The 20,914-nt window shown below is 38.0% G+C and overlaps 1 protein-coding gene across 4 annotated transcripts in view; it reads left to right on the forward strand.

Annotated features, from left to right (window-relative positions):
- Positions 1 to 20,914, forward strand: part of NCK1 (NCK adaptor protein 1) — a 100,042-nt gene that overhangs the window by 68,109 nt on the left and 11,019 nt on the right. For 2 of the 4 annotated variants that reach the window (XM_023187851.2, XM_023187850.2), the window contains exon 2: positions 11,195 to 11,438. In XM_023187851.2, coding sequence (XP_023043619.1) covers positions 11,213 to 11,438 — 226 coding nt within the window. In that variant the 5' untranslated portion in view covers positions 11,195 to 11,212. Of the gene's footprint in view, positions 1 to 2,656; positions 2,679 to 11,194; positions 11,439 to 13,975; positions 14,112 to 20,914 lie in introns of those variants that run through there. The other 2 variants (XM_023187852.1, XM_023187853.1) reach the window with 2 other exon arrangements.

Genomic DNA, 20,914 nt, shown 5'->3' on the forward strand with positions numbered 1-20,914 from the left:
GCTGGGCTCCTGAGCCGGTTGGGGACTTCCAGAACTTTTGTATCTAGCGGGAGGATTGTATGTGCACCAGTCAGCACTCTGTATCTAGCTAATCTACAGGGGACTTGGAGAGCTTCTGTGTCTAGCTAGAGGATCATAAATACACCAATCAGCACTCTGTATCTAGCTCAAGGATTGTAAACGCACCAATCAACACTCTGCGTCTAGCTCAGGGTTTGTAAATACACCAATTGGTACTCTGTGTCTAACTCAAGGTTTGTAAATACACCAGTTGGTACTCTGTATCTAGCTAACTCTGGGTCTAGCTAACCTAGTGGGGACTTGGGGAACTTTTCTGTCTAGCACTCTGTGTCTAGCTCAAGGATTGTAAATGCACCAATCAGCACTCTGTCAAAACGGACCACTCAGCACTCTGTCAAAACGGACCAATCAACTCTCTGTAAAATGGACCAATCAGCAGGATGTGGTTGGGGTCAGATAAGGGAATAAAAGCAGGCTGCCCGAGCCAGCCGAAGGAACCGGGTTCTCTTCCACATTGCCGAAGCTTTGTTCTTTTGCTCTTTGCAATAAATCTTGCTGCTGCTTACTCTTTGGGTCCATGCTGCTTTTATGAGCTGTGACACTCACCAGGAAGGTCTGCAGCTTCACTGCTGTCAGCAAGACTATGAACCCACCAGAAGGAAGAAGCTCCAGACACATCTGAACATCTGAAGGAACAAACTCCAGACATACCACCTTTAAGAACTGTAACACTTGGGAGGCCGAGGTGGGCGGATCACGAGATTAGGAGATCCAGACCATCCTGGTTAACACGGTGAAACCCCATCTCTACTAAAAATACAAAAAATTAGCCAGGCGTGATAGCAGGTGCCTGTGGTCCCAGATACTCAGGAGGCTGAGGCAGGAGAATGGCGTGAATCCAGGAGGCAGAGCTTGCAGTGAGCCGAGATTGTGCCACTGCACTCCAGCCTGGGTGAGAGCAAGACTCCGTCTCAAAAAAAAAAAAATAAATAAAAAAAATAACACTCACCGTGAGGGTCCGTCACTTCATTCTTGAAGTCAGTGAGACCAAGAACCCACCAATTCCAGACACAGATACGTGTCTAAATAATATCTATATATTATCTTTTAGTTCATTTCTATTAAGATAAATGAAGATGCAGTCAGCCCTCCACATCTCTGGGTTCTGCATCCACAGATTCAACCAACCACAAGTAAAAAACATTCTGGAAAAAAAAAGAAACGCTAATTAAAATATACAAACAAAAAACCCAATACAGTGAAACAATTCACATTTTATTATATTAGGTATTATAAGTAATCTGGAGATGACAACGTATACAGGAGGTTGTGCATAGGTTATGTACAAGTACTAGGCCATTTTCATATAAGAGACTTAAGCGTCTCTGGATTTTGGTATTGAAGAGGAGGAAACTGTAACTGATTTCCCTTAGATTAAGCTTACCCAACCTGTGGCCTGTGGGCTGCATGCAGCCCCGGATGGCTTTGAATGCAGCCCAACACAAAGTCATAAACGTTCTTAAAACATGATGAGATTTTTTGGTGATTATTTTAAGCCCATCAGCTATTGTTTAGTGTATGTTTTGTGTGACCCAAGACAGTTCTTCCATTGTGGCCCAGGAAAGCCAAAATATTGGACACTCCTGCCTTAGATACTGAGGGCCAGCTGTATTAATTCATGTAACCTTTCTTGGCCTCATTGTCTTGATAAAATGATATATATTCAGTGTTTTCATTAATGACCATGTAAACATGTGAGTATTGTTTATTACTGGCTTACCTCATATGATTAAATTTCTTTTCTTGTTTAACTTAGTTTTTCTTGAAATTTATAAAGTTCTCATTAAATAAATGATGGTGGATCCATACAATGGACTACTCAGTGCTAAAAATAATGAACTGCTGATTTACACAACAACACAAATGAAGCAAATGCATTATGTTAACTGGAAAAGCCAGACTCAGCAGCTACATAACATTCTGGAAAAGGCAAAACTACATAGGGACAGAAAATAGATCGATAGTTGTCACAAACTAATGGTTGGGGATGGGTTTGAATACAAAGCAAGAAGCAATTTTTTTTTTTTTTTCTTGAGAGGGAGTGATAGAACTGTTCTTATTTAGATTATGGCAGTGATTATATAACTCTTAAGTGTTTGTCAAATTTTATTCACACCAAACAGTATAAATGTCACTGTATGTAAAATAAACAGTAAAAAAAAAAGGCCCTATTTTTATCCATCTATTATGTATCATTCCTCAATATATATTGACAGAGTTTTGCAGATCTTACAAATACTGACAATGTAATTGAATTTCATGTAGCCTCTGGAATCTCCAGTGAAAAAGGAAATTAACATCCTAGTATTATGAAAATAGTTTTGGCTCCATAGACCCCTTAAGAGATCCACTTTAGTAACCCTTTCTTAGAGTACTGCTAATGTAAATACATGAATAATGCTAGACAAAGCATGTTCTTTCCCAAGCTACTTCTATAAATTCTTTTTTTTTTTTTTTTTTTTTTTTTGTATTTTTAGTAGAGACGGGGTTTCTCCATGGTCTCGATTTCCTGACCTTGTGATCTGCCCGCCTCGGCCTCCCAAAGTGCTGGGATTACAAGCGTGAGCCACCGCGCTCGGCCTACTTCTATAAATTCTGTAGGTATAGCTGTATATTAATGACACCAAGTTTGTCAAATCATTTAGTCAGTCATATTGTGTTGTAAACTCTGAGGAAGGATACTGTTTGCTGTGTATATAGGTCATGATAAATAGGACCTTTTTTGGCAAGTCAGTAGTTATACTCTAAGGAAAATGTAAGGAACCAGCTAGCAATAAAATAAAATTCTAAAGGGAAATCTCTTGTTCAGTTTTGGATTCTGTTGTACTTTAACACATAACTTGACAATTTCCTGCTTCTGATAAGAATCAGCTAAGTAACAATACCCAAGTGACTAAGTCCGGAAGTTTGGTTGGGGTACAGATCTCGCAGTAAACAATGAAGGGGAAAAAAGTCCCCGATTAACTAACTTGGATATGCTGTAGGTAATGCAAAAAGACAAGGCAATTCATAAGATGATTTTATTCTCTTCAACTTTTTAAACCTTAGTATCTCATCAAGTAATTTTTATTGGTAAATACTCTTACTAATGAAACAACTGATGAAACAAATCCCTCAAATGGGAAAACAAAAAATTACAGGCTAGTCAGAAATAAAGGCGACTTAAAAATTAGGGTTTTTTTTTTTCTAAAACAGTGTACGTCAAATAAAATTCCATCTAATTCTGTCGACTTTTGGAAATATCACTTTGAAATCATCCCCAATATGAGAAGGCACAAAACAATGACAAAGGCAAAAGTACTGTGCATAGCACAATTCATTCACTTATTCACTCAACAAATGTTTATTGAGTGGTTAGTAGAGACTAGGAGACAGAGCCAAGGAATGAGAATAAAGAAAGATAGGCAAAAAGTTTCCTCTTTTTTTTTTTTTTTTTTTTGAGGCGGAGTCTCGCTCTGTCGCCCCGACTGGAGTGCAGTGGCCGGATCTCAGCTCACTGCAAGCTCCGCCTCCCGGGTTTACGCCATTCTCCTGCCTCAGCCTCCGGAGTAGCTGGGACTACAGGCGCCCGCCACCTCGCCCGGCTAGTTTTTTTTGTATTTTTAGTAGAGACGGGGTTTCACCGTGTTAGCCAGGATGGTCTCGATCTCCTGACCTCGTGATCCGCCCGTCTCGGCCTCCCAAAGTGCTGGGATTACAGGCTTGAGCCACCGCGCCCGGCCTAAGTTTCCTCTTAAAAAAAAACCTCAACTGTAATTCTGTTTCTTCAACAAACTTGTAAATGTCTTAGATATATGACATTACTCTCTATATGATTATTTTGTTAGACATTACAAAATATTACTTTTATTACTCCTCTGAACTATCATAAACTGATCCAAGATCAGTATCATCATCCTATAATCTGAAGATTATTACGTTTTATCTAAAGAAAGAAGCCATTATGTGACTACAAAAGTAAGAGCAATAAATAATCTTGCTAAATTATGAGCAAATTAGATATAAACCACCAATTATGGAAACATATAATGAATTTAATGTCATAATTAACACAACAAACATGTAAGTACATTAATTCTTACTGTACTATATGGGAATTACGCATAAATGGCCTTATAGTTTATTGTAATCATATTTTTAAGTTTCTAAAAAATTGTGGTAAAAACAAAGGTTATGAACTGAATTTTGTCGCTTCAAAAATTCACACATTGAAGTCCTAACCCCTAGTAGTTCATAATGTGACTATATTTGGATATAGTGTCTTTAAAGAGGTAACTGAAGTAAAATGATGTCGTTAGGATGGACCTTAATCCATTATGACTCCTCTTCCTGGTTCACCTGGCGGAAAATATTGGCATTAAGTACATTCACATTGTTGTACAACCATCTATTTCCAGAATAATCTTCATCTTGCAGAACTTAAACTCTGTACCCATTAAACAAGAAGTCCCCTGTATATAGATACCTGTATATAGATAGCCAATCATGTATGAGAGAACAAAATCATTTTCAGATACACATTCTAAAAAAATTTAATTCCAGTATATTCTTAACTCAGGAAACAACTAGAGGACGTGCTCCAGCAAAACGAAGGGTAAAGCAAGAAAAAGTAAGACATAGGATCTAGGAAGCAGAGGAACTGTGGGCAGTAGTTCCAATAGTGGTTTCATTTTCTAAACTTTTGCTGTGGTGTTTGCATCTTTGCTTTATGGAGGGATGCATGGGGCTTCAGTGGTGTTTATATTGTACTTCATTTCTTAATGCCTTTGTGATGCTTCTTTGGATATTCCATGCATTTCCAATTTGGGAGAGCCCAGTACTTATGTTGGTCCATAACTAGAATCATAGATGTCAAAGGTAAACCGGACACTAGTTAAAATGGTAAGGATAGATTTTAAGTAACTATTGCAGTAGGGAAGAGAGTCCAGTGTGAACTCAACTCACTTTGGCCAAAACAAAAGGGGAAGAGACTTTTTAAAGGTTGAGTGTACTAAGGGAAAGACACTGCTAAGGAAAAGAAAGGTGATTTTTTTGTTTTGTTTTTGTTTTTGTTTTGATACGGAGTCTGTCTCTGTCGCTAGGCTGGAGTGCAGTAGCGTGATCTCAGCTCACTGCAATCTCTGCCTCCCAGGCTCAAGCAATTCCCCTGCCTCAGCCTCCTAAGTAGCTGGGACTACAGGCACACACCACCACGCCCAGCTAATTTTTTTGTATTTTAGTAGAGACTGGGTTTCACCATGTTGGCCAGGATGGTCTCAATCTCCTGACCTCGTGATCCGCTCGCCTCAGCCTCCCAAAGTGCTGGGATTACAGGAGTGAGCCACCATGCCTGGCCAGTGAGTGGTTTTTAAGGTGAGTAGGTGGTCCATGTGAGTAGGCAATCTGGGTTTGTTACTGGCATTTATCTGGAAGAGAAACAAACTTGTATTTATGACAGGAGGCAGTGATGCAGATTAGGCCCACCAATGTTTGGCCCTTACCCACTCACCACCAGGGACTGGGAACAAAAGTGAAAGTTATCTTTTTGATTGTTTGCATTTCAAAGAGATAGTTCACAGGTCCTTGAGAAGATAGTTCTCGATGGTAGAAGATTTATGTCACAAAGGGGCAGAGAAAGGATTTATAATTTCAAGCTTTCTAAGGTAACTGCTCTAAATGGGGGTTCAGGCAACCATCTGCCTATCACCAGATTTTGGCTGGAACAAATGGTAAATTCTGGCTGTGTGGAACCTTTTCAGGTAAGGAACTTTATGGAGTTGGAGTCATTATTCTAGGATATGGGGAAAAGATATGAACAAGTAGTTCACACAGACAAATGTAAATATCCCTTAAATATGGGAAAACATATCACTGTAATAAGAGAAATACAAATTACAACTCTGAAATACTATTTCTCCCCTATTAGATTGGCAGAAATCCAAAAGATTGACAACATAGTTTGTTGGCAAGGCTGTGGGGAAATAATCACTGATATATTGTATTAGGAATTTTTTTTTTTTTTTTTGAGACGGAGTCTCGTTGTGTCGCCCAGGCTAGAGTGCAGTGGCACAATCTCAGCTCACTGCAAGCTCCGCCTCCCGGGTTCACGCCATTCTCCTGCCTCAGCCTCCGGAGGAGCTGGGACTAGAGGCGCCCACCACCACGCCCGGCTAATTTTTTGTATTTTTAATAGAGACGGGGTTTCACCGTGTTTGCCAGGATGGTCTCGATCTCCTGAACTCGTGATCCGCCCGCCTCGGCCTCCCAAAGTGCTGGGATTACAGGCGTGAGCCACTGCGCCCAGCAGGAATTTTTTAAAATAGTTTATGAATACAGAATTTAGCAGTATCTCACAAAACTATACAAACCTTAGCTAAAACTCAGCATTCTTCTATGATTCCAACCCAAAGGTACACTAACAGAAACTCAAAATGACACGTGTATGAGGCTGTTCATTGCAGCACTATTTAATCCCAGAAAATTAGAAACAACCCATTAACCTTCAGTAAGGTCTAGTTGAAGAAAGTGCTATTTACATAATGATGAAGCACTCTGCAATTGTTTGAAGTAGTAGATATATTAGTAAAGGAAGTCTTATATGCTGCTGTGGAATGATCTTAAGGATATATAGTTAAACTAAAAATGAAAAGATTCAGACAATATAGTCTGTGCCTGTGTGTGTGCACACCTGTGTGCATGTGTGTGTGTGTGTTTTGTTGTGGGGGTAGATAAAAATTAGAATTTTTAATTTTCTTATATATTTTTCTTGAATACTTTCCTTAAAATATAAAAAAAAATAGAAACATAAACCAAAACAAATAAATGACTGTCCAGTTGGGTGGATGGGAGAGGGGAGAGAAAAGAGAAGGTATGGAAGAAGACCTCTAAGTGTTTTAAATATGTTTGATATTTAAACATATTTAATGTTTAAACATTAATATAAACACTATTAAACATAAGGTTGAAACATGTTTGATATTTAAACGTCTACCTTGCTTGATAGTTTAGCTTTTAGAACCATCCAAATATTTTACATAATTACGAAACAATTACATTTTAAAAAGGGAAAATAAAGTGATCTTCAAAAAATGGAAACAAGTGAGCTTAACTCTACGTCCCGTTGGTGTCGTAACCACACAGAAGTATTCATTCTACCTTTTCTGTAAGGTTTTATATCTTAGGGTAATAGAACAATTAGGCAAATTTTTTCTTCCAGAATAATCACAGTTTCTGAAAGCAGGTAGAGCTAGCGTATCACCATTTTTGAAATAGTTGATCTAGGCAGTGATCATCAGTGGTAGGTAAAACCATTGGTTAGAGGTTTGATGGGGGAACTTTATAATGGATAAATCAGTTCAGTGGTACAAATCTGCCATTCAGTCTTAACATCACAGAAAATGGTTCAGGCAGACATAATGTGCCTACTAATAAATGGCAGTAAGAAGTACACAAGAATACTTACAAATTCTTGCAACAATGACAAAACGACCTAGAAAAAGTAAAGCCTCTGGAAATAATTACCAGTTTATAGGAGATAGAGGAACACCATGAAAATACACATGAGCCAAATTAATGATGTGGGAAATGCTACAGGACAAATGAAGCCAGCTTCTTAAATAAATGACATAGAGTGGGGAAAGAGAATGGTGTCAGAGACTTAAAACATATCAGCTTAAGTACAATATATCGACTTAGTTTAGATCCCAGTTCACACCAACTGTAAGAAATGTTTAAAAAAATACATTCAGGGCCGGGCGCGGTGGCTCAAGCCTGTAATCCCAGCACTTTGGGAGGCCGAGACGGGCGGATCACGAGGTCAGGAGATCGAGACCATCCTGGCTAACACGGTGAAACCCCGTCTCTACTAAAAATACAAAAAAAAACTAGCTGGGCGAGGTGGCGGGCGCCTGTAGTCTCAGCTACTCGGGAGGCTGAGGCAGGAGAATGGCGTAAACCCGGGAGGCGGAGCTTGCAGTGAGCTGAGATCCGGCCACTGCACTCCAGTCCGGGCGACAGAGCAAGACTCTGCCTTAAAAAAAAAAAAAAAAAATACATTCAGCAAAAATTGAATATTAGCATTAGATGCAGTAAGTGTTGCCGGAGTTCTTAATAAAGAAACACCTTTTCAAAATGAGCTTTGGAAAATATACTGATAATTTAATTTTAGTATAATTGACTTATTTGCAATCTTGTGTATTTTAATGCATCAAAAACATTGTGAGTAGAGGTTCTGTGTTTCACCACACTGCTGGAAGGCAGGAGGAGGGGAGGTCCATGGCTTAACCCATTTATGCCTAGTGTTCCATTATTGGAATGCTAAGTTTGTGCGAGTTATTTATATCCCACTCAAAGTCATTACCAAGGTCTGATTTTTCACACACACACAGAAGTTGCAATCTCCGGCATAAATGGGTTAGAAAGGGGAAAAGGTCAAGAGCCCTTGATTTGTTCATTTTCAAGGGATATGGGTTTTTAATCTGTTAGTACTTAATGAAATCATGGGATTCCAGTTCCCCTACCAAAAATTAGGGGGATAGCTGAACCACAAGTCATAATATTGATAAAGTTGGGTGATAGGTATAGGGTTCATTATACTGTTGTTCTCTTGTGTATATGTTGAAAAGTGCCATAACTAAAAAACTTAAAAGCATTATATAAATTTTTAGTTATTATACCAGTAATGTAGTAGAATGCTATTTTTGTACATTCTGGGGGAGCACTAGATAATATTGGTGATACTTTTGTCACCCTGATAAAGTATGGTATTTCAGTTTAGTTTTCATTTCTTTAATTATAAAGATATTCAGGATCTTTTGAATACTTTTTGACTATTTGTGTTTTCTCTTTCAGTTTTTACTTTAATAAAACTTTTTATTTTGAGATCATTATAGATCCACATGCAATTCTGAAAAACTTTAGAACTTATTGCGAGATCCAGTGTATGGTTTTCTTCTAGTGGTAATACATCTGGCAGAAGTATAGTACAATATCACAAGAATATTACAAAATTTCTTCATGTTGCCCTTTTATAGCCGTACTTACTTCCCTCCTGTTCCTGCTACCCTATTAACCCTGGCAACCACTAATCTGTTTCTAATTTCCATATTTTGTCATTTTGAGGGTTTTATATAAATGGAGTCATATAGTTAACCTTTGAGATTGGCTTTTTTCACTGAGCAATTATAATTCCCTGGAGATTCATTCAGGTTTTGTGCATCAGTTGTTCCTTTTTGGTATGAACGTACCAGTTTAATTATTTGCCTGTTGAATTTGTGGTTTCTGGTGTTTGTTAGAAATAAAGTTGCTGTTAACATTCATATAAAATGTAAACATAAGTCTTCATTTCTCTGGGATAAATACCCAGGAGTACAGTTGCTGGGTTATATGGTAGTTGCATGTTTAGTTTTACGAGAAACTGTTAGACAATTTTGCAGAGTGTCTGTACCATTTTACATTCTCATCAGCAGTGTATGAGTGATCCAATTTCAGCTTACCCTTGTCAGCATTTGGTATTACCACTCTTAGCCATTCTGACAAGTGTGTGTAGTGACATCTCAATATGGTTTTAATTTGCATTTCCTTAATATCTAATGATGAACACCTTTTCATCTGCTTATTTGCTATCTGTAAATCTTCAGTGAATGGCTCTTTGTGTTTTTTTGCTCATTTTCTAGTTGGATTTGTTTTTCTAATGTTTCTTTAACTTTTCTAACTGCTTAAGATAGATACTCAGTTCATTATTTTTAGCTCTTTTTAAATTTTGTTTTTTTATTTTATTTTTATTATTATTTTTTGAGACGGAGTCTCGCTCTGCTGCCCAGGCTGGAGTGCAGTGGCGTGATCTCGGCTCACTGCAAGCCCCGTCTCCTGGGTTCAAACCATTCTCCTGCCTCAGCCTCCCAAGTAGCTGGGTCTACAGGCACCTGCCACCATGCCCGGCTAATTTTTTTGTGTTTTTAGAGACAGGGTTTCACCGTGTTAGCCAGGATGGTGTCAATTATTCTGTTTAGAAGCAATATTCTGTATATTACCAGTAAGTCTGTAATATCGGTTTTTCTCTAGCCTTAATAGTATATTTAGTTATTTAGTTAGTTAGTTAGTTAGTTAGTTAGTTAGTTAGTTAGTTAGTTAGTTTTTTCAGACCGAGTCTGGCTCTGTCGCCCAGGCCTGGAGTGCAGTGGCACGATCTCAGCTAACTGCAACCTCTGCCTCCTGGGTTCAAGGATTCTCCTGCCTCAGCCTCCCGAGTAGCTGAGATTATAGATGCCCGCCACCACGCCCAGCTAATTTTTTGTATTTTTAGTAGAGATGGGGTTTCACCATGTTGGCCAGGCTAGTCTTGAATTCCTGACCTCAAGTGATCCAACCCCCTTGGCCTCCCAAAGTGCTGGGATTACAGGCATGAGCCACCAGGCCCAGCTGTTTTTATTTCTTTGATTGTTTTATTACTCTGATAATATGTTAAAAATTGTCGTCTGTGGTAATGGGTTTGTCAATTTCTCCTTGTGTTTCTCTCAACATATTTTGGAACTATCTTGTTAGGTACATAAAAGTATAGATATTACATACATTGAGTAGAATATTTTTCATTGGGTAGTGAACTTTTTTGCTAGTAATAGTTTTTGCCCTTAAAGTTTTGTTTGATACTAATAGAACAACACCAGTCTCTTTATTGATTGGTTGGTTGGTTGATTGAGACAGATTCTCCCTCTGCTGCCAGGCTGGAGTGCAGTGGTGTGATCTCGACTCACTGCAACCTTCGCCTCCCAGGTTCAAGCGATTCCCATGCCTCAGCCTCCTGAGTAGCTGGGACTGTGGGCGTGCACCATCACACTCAGCTAATTTTTGTATTTTAGTACAGATGAGATTTCACCATGTTGGCCAAGCTGGTCTCAAACTCATCCTCAAGTGATCTGCCTGCTTTGGCCTCCCAAAGTGCTGGGATTACGGGCATGAGCCACGTAATCCACGGCCATACCAGTCTCTTTAAGTTAGTATTTGCCTCATGTATTTTATTCCATGTTTTTTACTTTTCATCTTTATGTCTTTAGATTTTTAGGTGTGTCTCTTTTGAAAAGCATGTGAACTGATACTACTTCAACCTTACATAAAAATATTTTCCGTGTGTTTACAGTGCTGAAGCTGCTGAAAGATGGCAGAAGAAGTGGTGGTAGTAGCCAAATTTGATTATGTGGCCCAACAAGAACAAGAGTTGGATATCAAGAAAAATGAGAGATTATGGCTTCTGGATGATTCTAAGTCCTGGTGGCGAGTTCGAAATTCCATGAATAAAACAGGTTTTGTGCCTTCTAACTATGTGGAAAGGAAAAACAGTGCTCGGAAAGCATCTATTGTAAAAAACCTAAAGGATACCTTAGGTAAGATATGTTTTATTAAAAGAAAAGCAACTTTGTTTTAAATGAAACCTGGAACTTAGTTCTTTGTACATAATTCTGGCAGTGGTGTGCATAATTGACTTGAAAAGGCAAGGACTAGGTAAGTTTGACTCATAGCAGGTGTTCAATGCAGAAGACCAGTGAAGGTCATAAGTGTTAACATGCGGTTTCTGTAAATCTAGGCCCACGCTCCAAGTCAAGGCAGAGTAGTGTCAATGAGTAGAACTAACTCTCACCTTCTAGCAGGGGCTCTTTGGACCATGAATGACTGTTGGAGTTTAGACTTATAGGCAGAATTGCCTCTTTGGCACCAAGGCAACTTATGTACATGGCACATAATGAATTTTAACATCTAATGACTTTATGTTTTGAAGTTCACTTAAAACCCACCATTTTGTTTTTCCATTTGATAAGAGAACTGTGGATCATTACTGTACATTAGCACCTACAGAGCTCTTTTCTATTTTGTTTCTCTTTTTCCCTGTCTTTATTTCTCCACAGTTTTTGTTTTTTATTTTTACTGGCCCTCCCTTAGGGCCTGAGACAGTGGAACCCACTTCACACTGAACTTGGCTAAGCTGATAGGAAGGAAATATGCATGGGCAAGGGATGGCCTCTTCTTTAAAAAAATAAAATAAAAAATTAAACTCTCCTTAGCTGACAGGAAGGAATTGGGAGGGACAGAATTTCATTTTTGGTGTTCAGGCAAACATGCTATTTGTGTAATGGTTCTTTGTCTATATGTAGAAGAAAAGTACAATTTCTCCTTGTGCAGGCAGTTTGGGAGAAATAGAGCATGACTGACAAATATGAAATACTGTTGACTCCCTACTTTACATTAGTTTTTTTTTTTTTTTTTTTTTTTTAATGGTTTTTGTAGAGGTGGAGTCTTGCTCTGTTGTCCAGGCCAAACTTGAACTCCTGGGCTCAAGCAACCCTCCCACCTCAGCCTCCTGAGTAGCTGGGACTACAGATGCTCACTACCACGCCCAACTTAGTTTTTATTCTTATTCAACATTATTGTTATTCTTTAATGTTCTTCTATTAATAAAATACAAATATTTAATGTTTTTAACCATTGTAAAACTGCAAAAACTAAAATATAGTACAATTTGGAGTAAGGTATAAAGTAATAGATTATCAGTTTCTGAGATAAAAATATTTCCAGTGTTCTAAAGGTAATTAAGTAGATATAATAATGGTGATGTTTAACTGCTGAGGTAACTTTTTTAATACTTTCAAGTTTTGCAGTTAAGACTTTTTTTTTAGTTTCTCGATGGAAGACAAATCAGAAAGAGATTTTCCTTCAGTAGCAGAGGAGAACAGGGTTAGAATCAAGAATACTGGTTTTGTAAATACTGGCCATTTATTTAAAGCATGATGAATAGAGATATTGGGAGAAATTAAGGTAATTTCTTTCAAGAAACTGTGCCTCATAGTGGTAAGTGCACAGGGTACTAACACATACCCAGATAGACTTTTTTTGTTCCATTTTTTTTTTTTTTTGAGACGGAGTCTCGCTCTGTCGCCCAGGCTGGAGCGCAGTGGCCGGATCTCAGCACACTGCAAGCTCCGCCTCCTGGGTTTACGCCATTCTCCTGCCTCAGCCTCCCGAGTAGCTGGGACTACAGGCGTCTGCCACCTCGCTCGGCTAGATTTTTGTATTTTTTAGTAGAGATGGGGTTTCACCGTGTTAGCCAGGATGGTCTTGATCTCCTGACCTCGTGATCCGCCCATCTCAGCCTCCCAAAGTGCTGGGATTACAGGCTTGAGCCACCGCGCCCGGCCTTTTGTTCCATTTTAAAAGGACACTGGTATCTTGGGATTAGAGTGAATGTGACAGTAATTAACAAAACATAGTGAAAAAACTAAGAGCAAAGGGGGGAAGTATTCCAGTATTAGATATTACTGTATATAAATCTAAAAGCCCATTTAGATATAATTTTTATTATTTGTTAATACTCCAGGGATGCCTTCCATACTACATTTTGATGTTACTGAGACAGTTTTATCAAGGTTTTATCTCTTAAGTCTTAGGAAATCTCTGTTAACTTTATTACTATATTACAGTTATTACTACCTATATTCCAGGGTGCTTGGAAACATTGTTTTGAGTTAGTAATCTGTAGTTAGCCTGTAAAGAGATATAAGTCCAGCTTTTGCATTAGGTAGCCTTTTCCCTTTTCTCACAATTTCTGTGCCCCTTTTTGGTAACTTAAATGTCCAGTGTAATTAATGGATTTGTTTCACAATGGTTGTGCTGGTGGAGACATTGTTTGAAAGTTGAGAAGGAAAAGGAGAAAACAAAAGGATTAATGCATGAATGTATTTTAACTATAAAAAATACATGTGCTTTAAAGCTTCTTCCAAAATAAGTCTGAATAATAAGGTCGTATTTTGGCTGTGATTATTTACTTGTTATACAGGCTGTGTTATAATTTAGAGGAAAAAAAGTTTTGTAAAGAGAAGCCTCAAATTTTCTATTGCCTGGGTGTGGGCCAGGTCACATGGATTGGGTGTGGGAAGTTTCAGTGTTGCAGAACAGACCAGGAAGCTCACTGAGAATTATCCTGAGCTGTGTTAACAAACTGACAAAAGAGAACACGGAATTTTTACTCAAAATGGATTGGTTAAACGTCTTTAAAGATTTTTTCAGTAAGTTAATCTGTTTATTAAATCCATTGTTTTCTTGAAGTTGTGAATTAGATTTTCTGCTTTTGTAAATTTAAAGGAAAACTCTTATTTGGTGGGTTTATGTAAGCTACTACATTATGTTTATGTTTATGTTTATGTAATGGATCACCAAATGATTGGTGATATATCCAAAAATTGTAGTTTGGACTTGGTAAGTAAAATAATTTTAAAATGTTTTAGCATGAATGTTTTAACAAGTAGAGAAAGGATATAAACCTTTGGTTTGAGTTTGATGCAGTTCTAATTCAGTAATTTTCAAACTTAGCATAGACGTTTGAAATGAATTAAATAAATTGTAAACATTAAAATCATTAGAAAAAAAGGATTAGGTGAACAAATTTCTTCATCCTCAACTTTCGAATTCACTTTTTTTAAACTACTTTTTACTTACTTTTTTTAGAGGAACAGTGTAAAGATAATCTTTAATTAAAACACTAGTAAACAGAGTATTTTTATTTAATGTAGTATTGCTAGAAATTGATGTTTTGATGAATGTGAGATTTGATATTTTGATATGAGTTATGAGAACAGCTGTACAACAAAGAGGAAAATATGTAGTGAATTACTGACTGTTACTGAGTTTGGGGCATGAAGTAGTACTAATAATAATTTATAAGAGCCTAATTCTGCTGGTTCTGCTTGTAGCCTCCTTATGATCTTATAGTGAACTTGATTTGATCTCCTTGAACATTTGCTTGGTGTTTCTAGAAAAATGAACAGAGGAATTATTATAGAAGTCTCTTATGCACAACAAGCCTAAAGAAACAAAGAGTAACCTGACAAGACATTCCAGAGAAAAGGGCAAAGGAGAAAAGGAATAAGCACTTTGTTGAAAAAGAATGTTGTAATTGTAATGTGAAGACTCATATGTTAGCTTTAATGACTCCCTCTGGAATATGTCTCTTCTGTTTACTTTTTGGGGAGTTACTAAAATTTTAGATCTTTGCATTTTCATTTTTTGAATAAGTTTTACCTTGGAAGAACTTACTTATTTGCTCATTAGTTTATCAACACCTTCTTATTGAGAGCCTACTCCAAGCCAGGCAGAAATCACAGGGTGAAAAACTAATACTAACTCAAGCAGATCTTACATTCTGGTGGAGAGGTATATGATGATTGTTTTTAATAATACAGTGGATTTCATATCTAGGTTTAGTCATAAGTGATGTTGACCATAAATCAACCAGAAACGACATAAAAATAATCCATTGTGGCCAGGCGTGGCAGCTCACGCCTGCAATCCCAGCACTTTGGGAGGCCGAGATGGGTGGATCACTTGAGGTCAGGAGTTTGAGACCAGCCTGGTCAACATGGTGAAACACTGTCTCTACTAAAAATGCAAAAATTAGCTGGGCATGGTGGCGGGCGCCTGTAATCCCAGCTACTTGGGAAGTGGATGCAGGAGAATCGCTTGAACTCAGAGATGGAGGCTGCAGTGAGCCAAGATTGTGCCTCTGCACTCCAGTGTGGGCGACAGAGCAAGACTACATTGCAAAAAATAAAAATAAAAAAGAATCCATTGTATCATTGATAAAGTGATTCAATGTATATCATCAATACAGTGGTAAAATTATTCTTTCTACTGAGTCTTAGGAAGTTGATAGTTAATGCATTTGCAGACTGAGAGTCAGGATTTGAAATCTGTAACCAAAATGTTTCTTTGCTCAATCCCTGCAACAACCCCAGATTTTTATTTATTTTGCCAGGCAGTTTGTCACAGTAGAGACAGGCTATTCATCTACTTCCTCCCTGAATGGGCTTACAAAGTAGAAGAAACAGAGCATTATGTGCTGCTTGTGTGGCAGCCAGAATATCTTTGAAAACAAAAATTGCACAATGTTTTAAATAAAACAGAATAAAAAATAATTTATTTCATGTAGATGAAATGAGCAGATGAACATATAAAAATTTAAATGAAAACCTGTAATGGAAAGAATACCACATATTTATATTTAGTATTTCTTAGTTCTGTTCCCAGACATATCGCTTATATGCCATGTGGCCTGCAAAATATAACTGAACTTTTCTGATTTTCTGTTCCTTGTAAAGGAGAGAGTTGGGCAAGACTAAATGATCCTGGAAAGTCCCTTCTAACTCTAAAAGTCTTACATCCTTGTAAACAACTAAGCAGTCTTAGGTGTGTCATAGGAATTGAGGGAAAGCAATGAGGGAGAAATTGGTTTTGAAGAAGTAGAAACATGGGAATGGAATTGTAGTTCACTAAGGATTTAGAAGAAGCAGGAAAACTTTCTTTGGCCCAATTCTCAACACTTATTCAGTGATACAGATGAAGGAAAAACGACACGCTTAAACTAAGGAATACTGCAATCACTAACTAATAAGTACACTGGATTCAGAAGGATATTTGGAAACTAAAATCAAGATAGAAATAAACAAGATCAATAAGAACAGACAGTATTGTAAAACTCTACATTAAAATTTTAAAAGGAATTGTATAGATTGGTGAGAATCTAGCCTGGCAGCAGCTTACATGAGTAAAAATCTTAGTAAGAGCTGCTGTGGTAATGTAGGTACTAAAAGTCTCAATATAGTCCATGGTGACATTGATATGAGTATGAGAGGTGCTTAGGTGGAGGTATACTGCCTTATGTGTGTGTTGGCCATATAAAGCATGATGTAATTAATCCACTTTTGATAGATATTCTTTAACAATGGTATTGAGAAACTTGGATGCTTCCAAATACTGACATCCAGTATTTGGAAACCAGGTCACATAAGGAATAGTTATGGATACAGAGACTTGCCTCAGGGAGCACAGCTGTCATATGAAGAAGGAATATTCACAGTGCTTAACTAGGTTCTTAAAAATTCTTGGGGAGTTTATAATGCATTGTTTTGGTTAAGAAACAGTGCTATAGGAAGAGAGAAGTAAAGACCAGTGGGTAGTAGTGAGGGGAAAGGTCAGAAATTATCCTTAAACTTTGTTTTTTTTTTTTTTTAATTTAAGCAAAGCTAACAATAAAAAACTGCCTCAGAGTTGTACACTTCCTCAGTGCTTAGATCTGAGCAGTTTCCTTCCAACTACAGCCAGGTCCAGCTATATAATGCAAGAATAAAGATTTAAGTAATTTTTTTTTTCTTGAGGTGGTCTCACTCTGCCACCCAGGCTGGAGTGCACCAGTGCCATCTCAGCTCACTGCCACCTCTGCCTCTCAGGTTCAAACGATTCTCGTCCCTCAGCCTCCCAAGCAGCTGGGGCTACAGGCGTATGCCACCACGCCTGGCTAATTTTTTGTATTTTTAGTAAAGATGGGGTTTCCCCATGTTGACCAGGCTGGTCTCGAACTCCTGGCCTCAAGTGATCTGCCTGCCTCAGCCTCCCAAAGTGCTGGGATTACAAGCCTGAGCCACCTTGCCCGACCAAGTTTAAGTAATTTTGAAAATTAAATACCAGAAGCACTAGGAGGTAGGAAAATAGTAACCACCATTGATGGAGTTCCTGCTATGTACTGTAAGTGCTTTACATATAGATTTTTAAAAATTTTTTACAAGCGTTTTATGAATTTATTTTTTTACACACCACCATTGTACAAACAAGGAGACTGGAGTTTTCTTTTTTAAACTTTTAGGATTGGAGGTACATGTGAAGGTTTGTTACATAGGTAAATACATGTCATGGGGGTTTGTTGTTCATATTATTTCTTCCTTTCTTTTTTTACCCTCCACCCCGAGACCGAGTCTCACTCTGTTGCCCAGGTTGGAGTGCAGTGGCGTGATTTCAGCTCACTGCAACCTCCGCCTCCCAGGTTCAAGTGATTCTCCTGCCTCAGCCTCCCGAGTAGCTGGGATTACAGGTGCCCACCACCATGCCTGGCTAATTTTTGTATTTTTAGTAGAGATGGGGTTTCACCATGTTGGCTAGGCTGGTCTCGAACTCCCAGCATCACGTGATCCATCCACCTCGGTCTCCCAAAGTGCTGGGATTACAGACGTGCACCACCGCGCCTGTCCTGTTGTACATATTATTTCATCACCCAGGTATCAAGCCCAGTACCCAATCATTATCTTTTCTCTTACTCTCCTTTGCCCACCCTTCCCCCTCAAGGGGGAAGTATTTGGTTTTCTGTTCTTGTGTTAGAAACTGGAGTTTAAAAAAGATTAAATAATTTGACCAAGATCACAGAGCCAGGAGCAGAACTAAAATTTAAACTTGTATCTCCTATTAAAGTTCTCATAGTGGATCTTTTATTACTAAAGAGTAGAGAATTGGAGTCAGTTAAGCAGTGGGTTAGAAAGGTTTGATGCAAAAAGGACTAGTCAAGGTTAAGAGAATTGTGGTGAACTGTGAGGTCAGGAATTGCTATGACCTGAGTGTTTGTGTCCCCCAAAACTCGGCACCATCTCAGCTCACTGTAGCCTCCGCCTCCTGGGTTCAAATGATTCTCATGCCACAGCCACCCGAGTAGCTGGAATTACAGTTGTGCGCCACCATGACTGGCTAATTTTTGTATTTTTAGTAGTGACGGAGTTTCACCATGTCGATCAGGCTGGTCTTGAACTCCTGACCTCCAAGTGATCTGCCTGCCTCGGCCTCCCAAAATGCTGGGATTACAGGTGTGAGCCCCCGCGCTGGGCCGTTCTTTTTTTGACAATGTGTAATTAGTCTTAGACATAATGTTTTTAAATATAAGCTTCCAGAGAGGATCATTCTAGGTTTTACTGATCTTTTGCACTTCTTATACCATACAAAACTGTGCAAATTCTGAATTTTCAAAAAAATCATTTGAAACTTAATCTGTATTTTCAGGTTTAACATTTTTAAAAAAATTTTCCTCATATCATTATTCAGTTTTACTCAGTTTAACATTTATTGAGAATCTGCTATGTGAAACAGCCACTGTTGGCTTTTGAATAGTGATGTCATGTGATTGCAGCTTTATAGGAAGATTAGACTGGTTGATATGAACAATGGGTTGACTGAGGGAGAAATGGAATTAATAAAGAAACTAGTTTAGTGGGGTCACGAAAGCTCCTGAAAAAGAGTGACCATAGTGAGAAGGGAAATTGTTGGTAGTAAGGAGATATGATTGTGAAGATTTGATGTAAAACTCTTAAAAAGTTTTTATGAGGTAAAATTTATATAACATAAAATTAACCATTTTAAAGTATGTAATTCAGTAGTATTGAGTACATTAACAGTGTTGTGCAGCCATCACTTCTTCCAAAATGTTTCCATCACCCCAAAAATAGTCACTCTCAATCAGTCCCTGGCAATTACTAATCTGCTTTCTGTCTCTATGGATTTACCTTTTCTGGATAATTTATATAAATGGAATCATACAGTATGTGACCTTTGTGTCTGACTTCTTTCATTGAGTATAATATTTTCAAGGTTTATCCACATTGTAGCATATATCAGTAATTCATCCCTTTTATGTCCTAATAACTTTTTTTTTTTTTTTTTTTTCCTGAGACAAGAGTCTCGCCCTGTCACTCAGGCTGGAGTGCAGTGGCACGATCTCAGCTCACTGCACCCTTTGCCACTTGGATTCAAGTGATTCTCCTGCCTCAGCCTCCTAAGTAGCTGGGATTACAGACACATGCCACCACACCCGGCTAATTTGTGTTTTTTTAGTAGAGACGGGATTTCACCATGTTGGCCAGGCTGGTCATGAACTCCTGACCTCAAGTCGTCTGCCCGCCTTGGCCTCCCAAAGTGCTGGGATTACAGACGTGAGCCACTGCACCCGGCTGGCTGAATAACTGTTACATGTATATATCACATTTTGGTTATTGTGAACAGCGATGTGATAAACATTCATGTACAGTTATTATTTGAATATGTATTTTCAGTTAAACCTAAAATTGGAATTGCTGGATCATATGGTAATTCTGTTCTGCTTTTTGAGAAACCATCTGTTTTTCACATGGTGGCACCGTTTTACATTCCAACCAGTATTGTGAGGGAGATTCCAGTTTCTCCATATCCTTGCCAACACCTATCTTCTTTTTTTGTTTGCTTATAGCCATTGTAGTAGGTGTGAAGTAGGGTCATTGTGATTTTGATTTACATTTCTCTAATGACTAATGATATTGAGGATCTTTTCTTGTGCCTGTTGGCCATTTGTATACCTTAGTTGGAACAATGTTTATTCAAGTCCTTTGCCCATTTTTGAAGTAGTTGTTTTTGTTGTTGGGTTCTAAGAGTTGTTTATATGTTCTGGATACTAGACCATTATCAGAATTATGATTTGCACATATTCTCTTCTAATTCTGTAGATTGTCTTTTCACTTTCTTGATAGTGTCTTATACACAAATGTTTTTAATTTTAATGAAGTATAATGGATCTTGTTTTTTTGGTTGCTTATGCTTTTAGTGTCAGTATCTAAGAATCCATTGCTAAATCCAAGGTCACATATATTTACTCCTATGTTTTCTTCTAAGAGTTTTATAGTTTTAGCTCTGACATTTGGTCATTTTGAGTTAATTTTTATATATGACGGGAAGTTGGAGTCCAGTTTCATTCTTTTGTTTATGGATATCCGTTTGTTCCAGTACCCTTTGTTGAAGAAACTATTCTTTCTTCCCATTGAGTGGTCTTGGCACCATTGATGAAAATCAGTTGACCGTAGATGCATGGGTTTATTTGAGGACTCCCAATTCTGTTTCATTGCTGTATATGTCTGTCCTTATTCCAATACCACACTGTTTTGATTACTGTGGCTTTTGTAGTAAGTTTTGAAATCAGAAAGGGAGAGTCCTCCCACTTGATTTTCCTTTTTCAAGATTGTTTTGGCTGCTT

The sequence above is a fragment of the Piliocolobus tephrosceles genome, chromosome 2 (assembly GCF_002776525.5).
Source record: "Piliocolobus tephrosceles isolate RC106 chromosome 2, ASM277652v3, whole genome shotgun sequence".
NCBI classification, from domain to species: Eukaryota; Metazoa; Chordata; class Mammalia; order Primates; family Cercopithecidae; genus Piliocolobus; species Piliocolobus tephrosceles.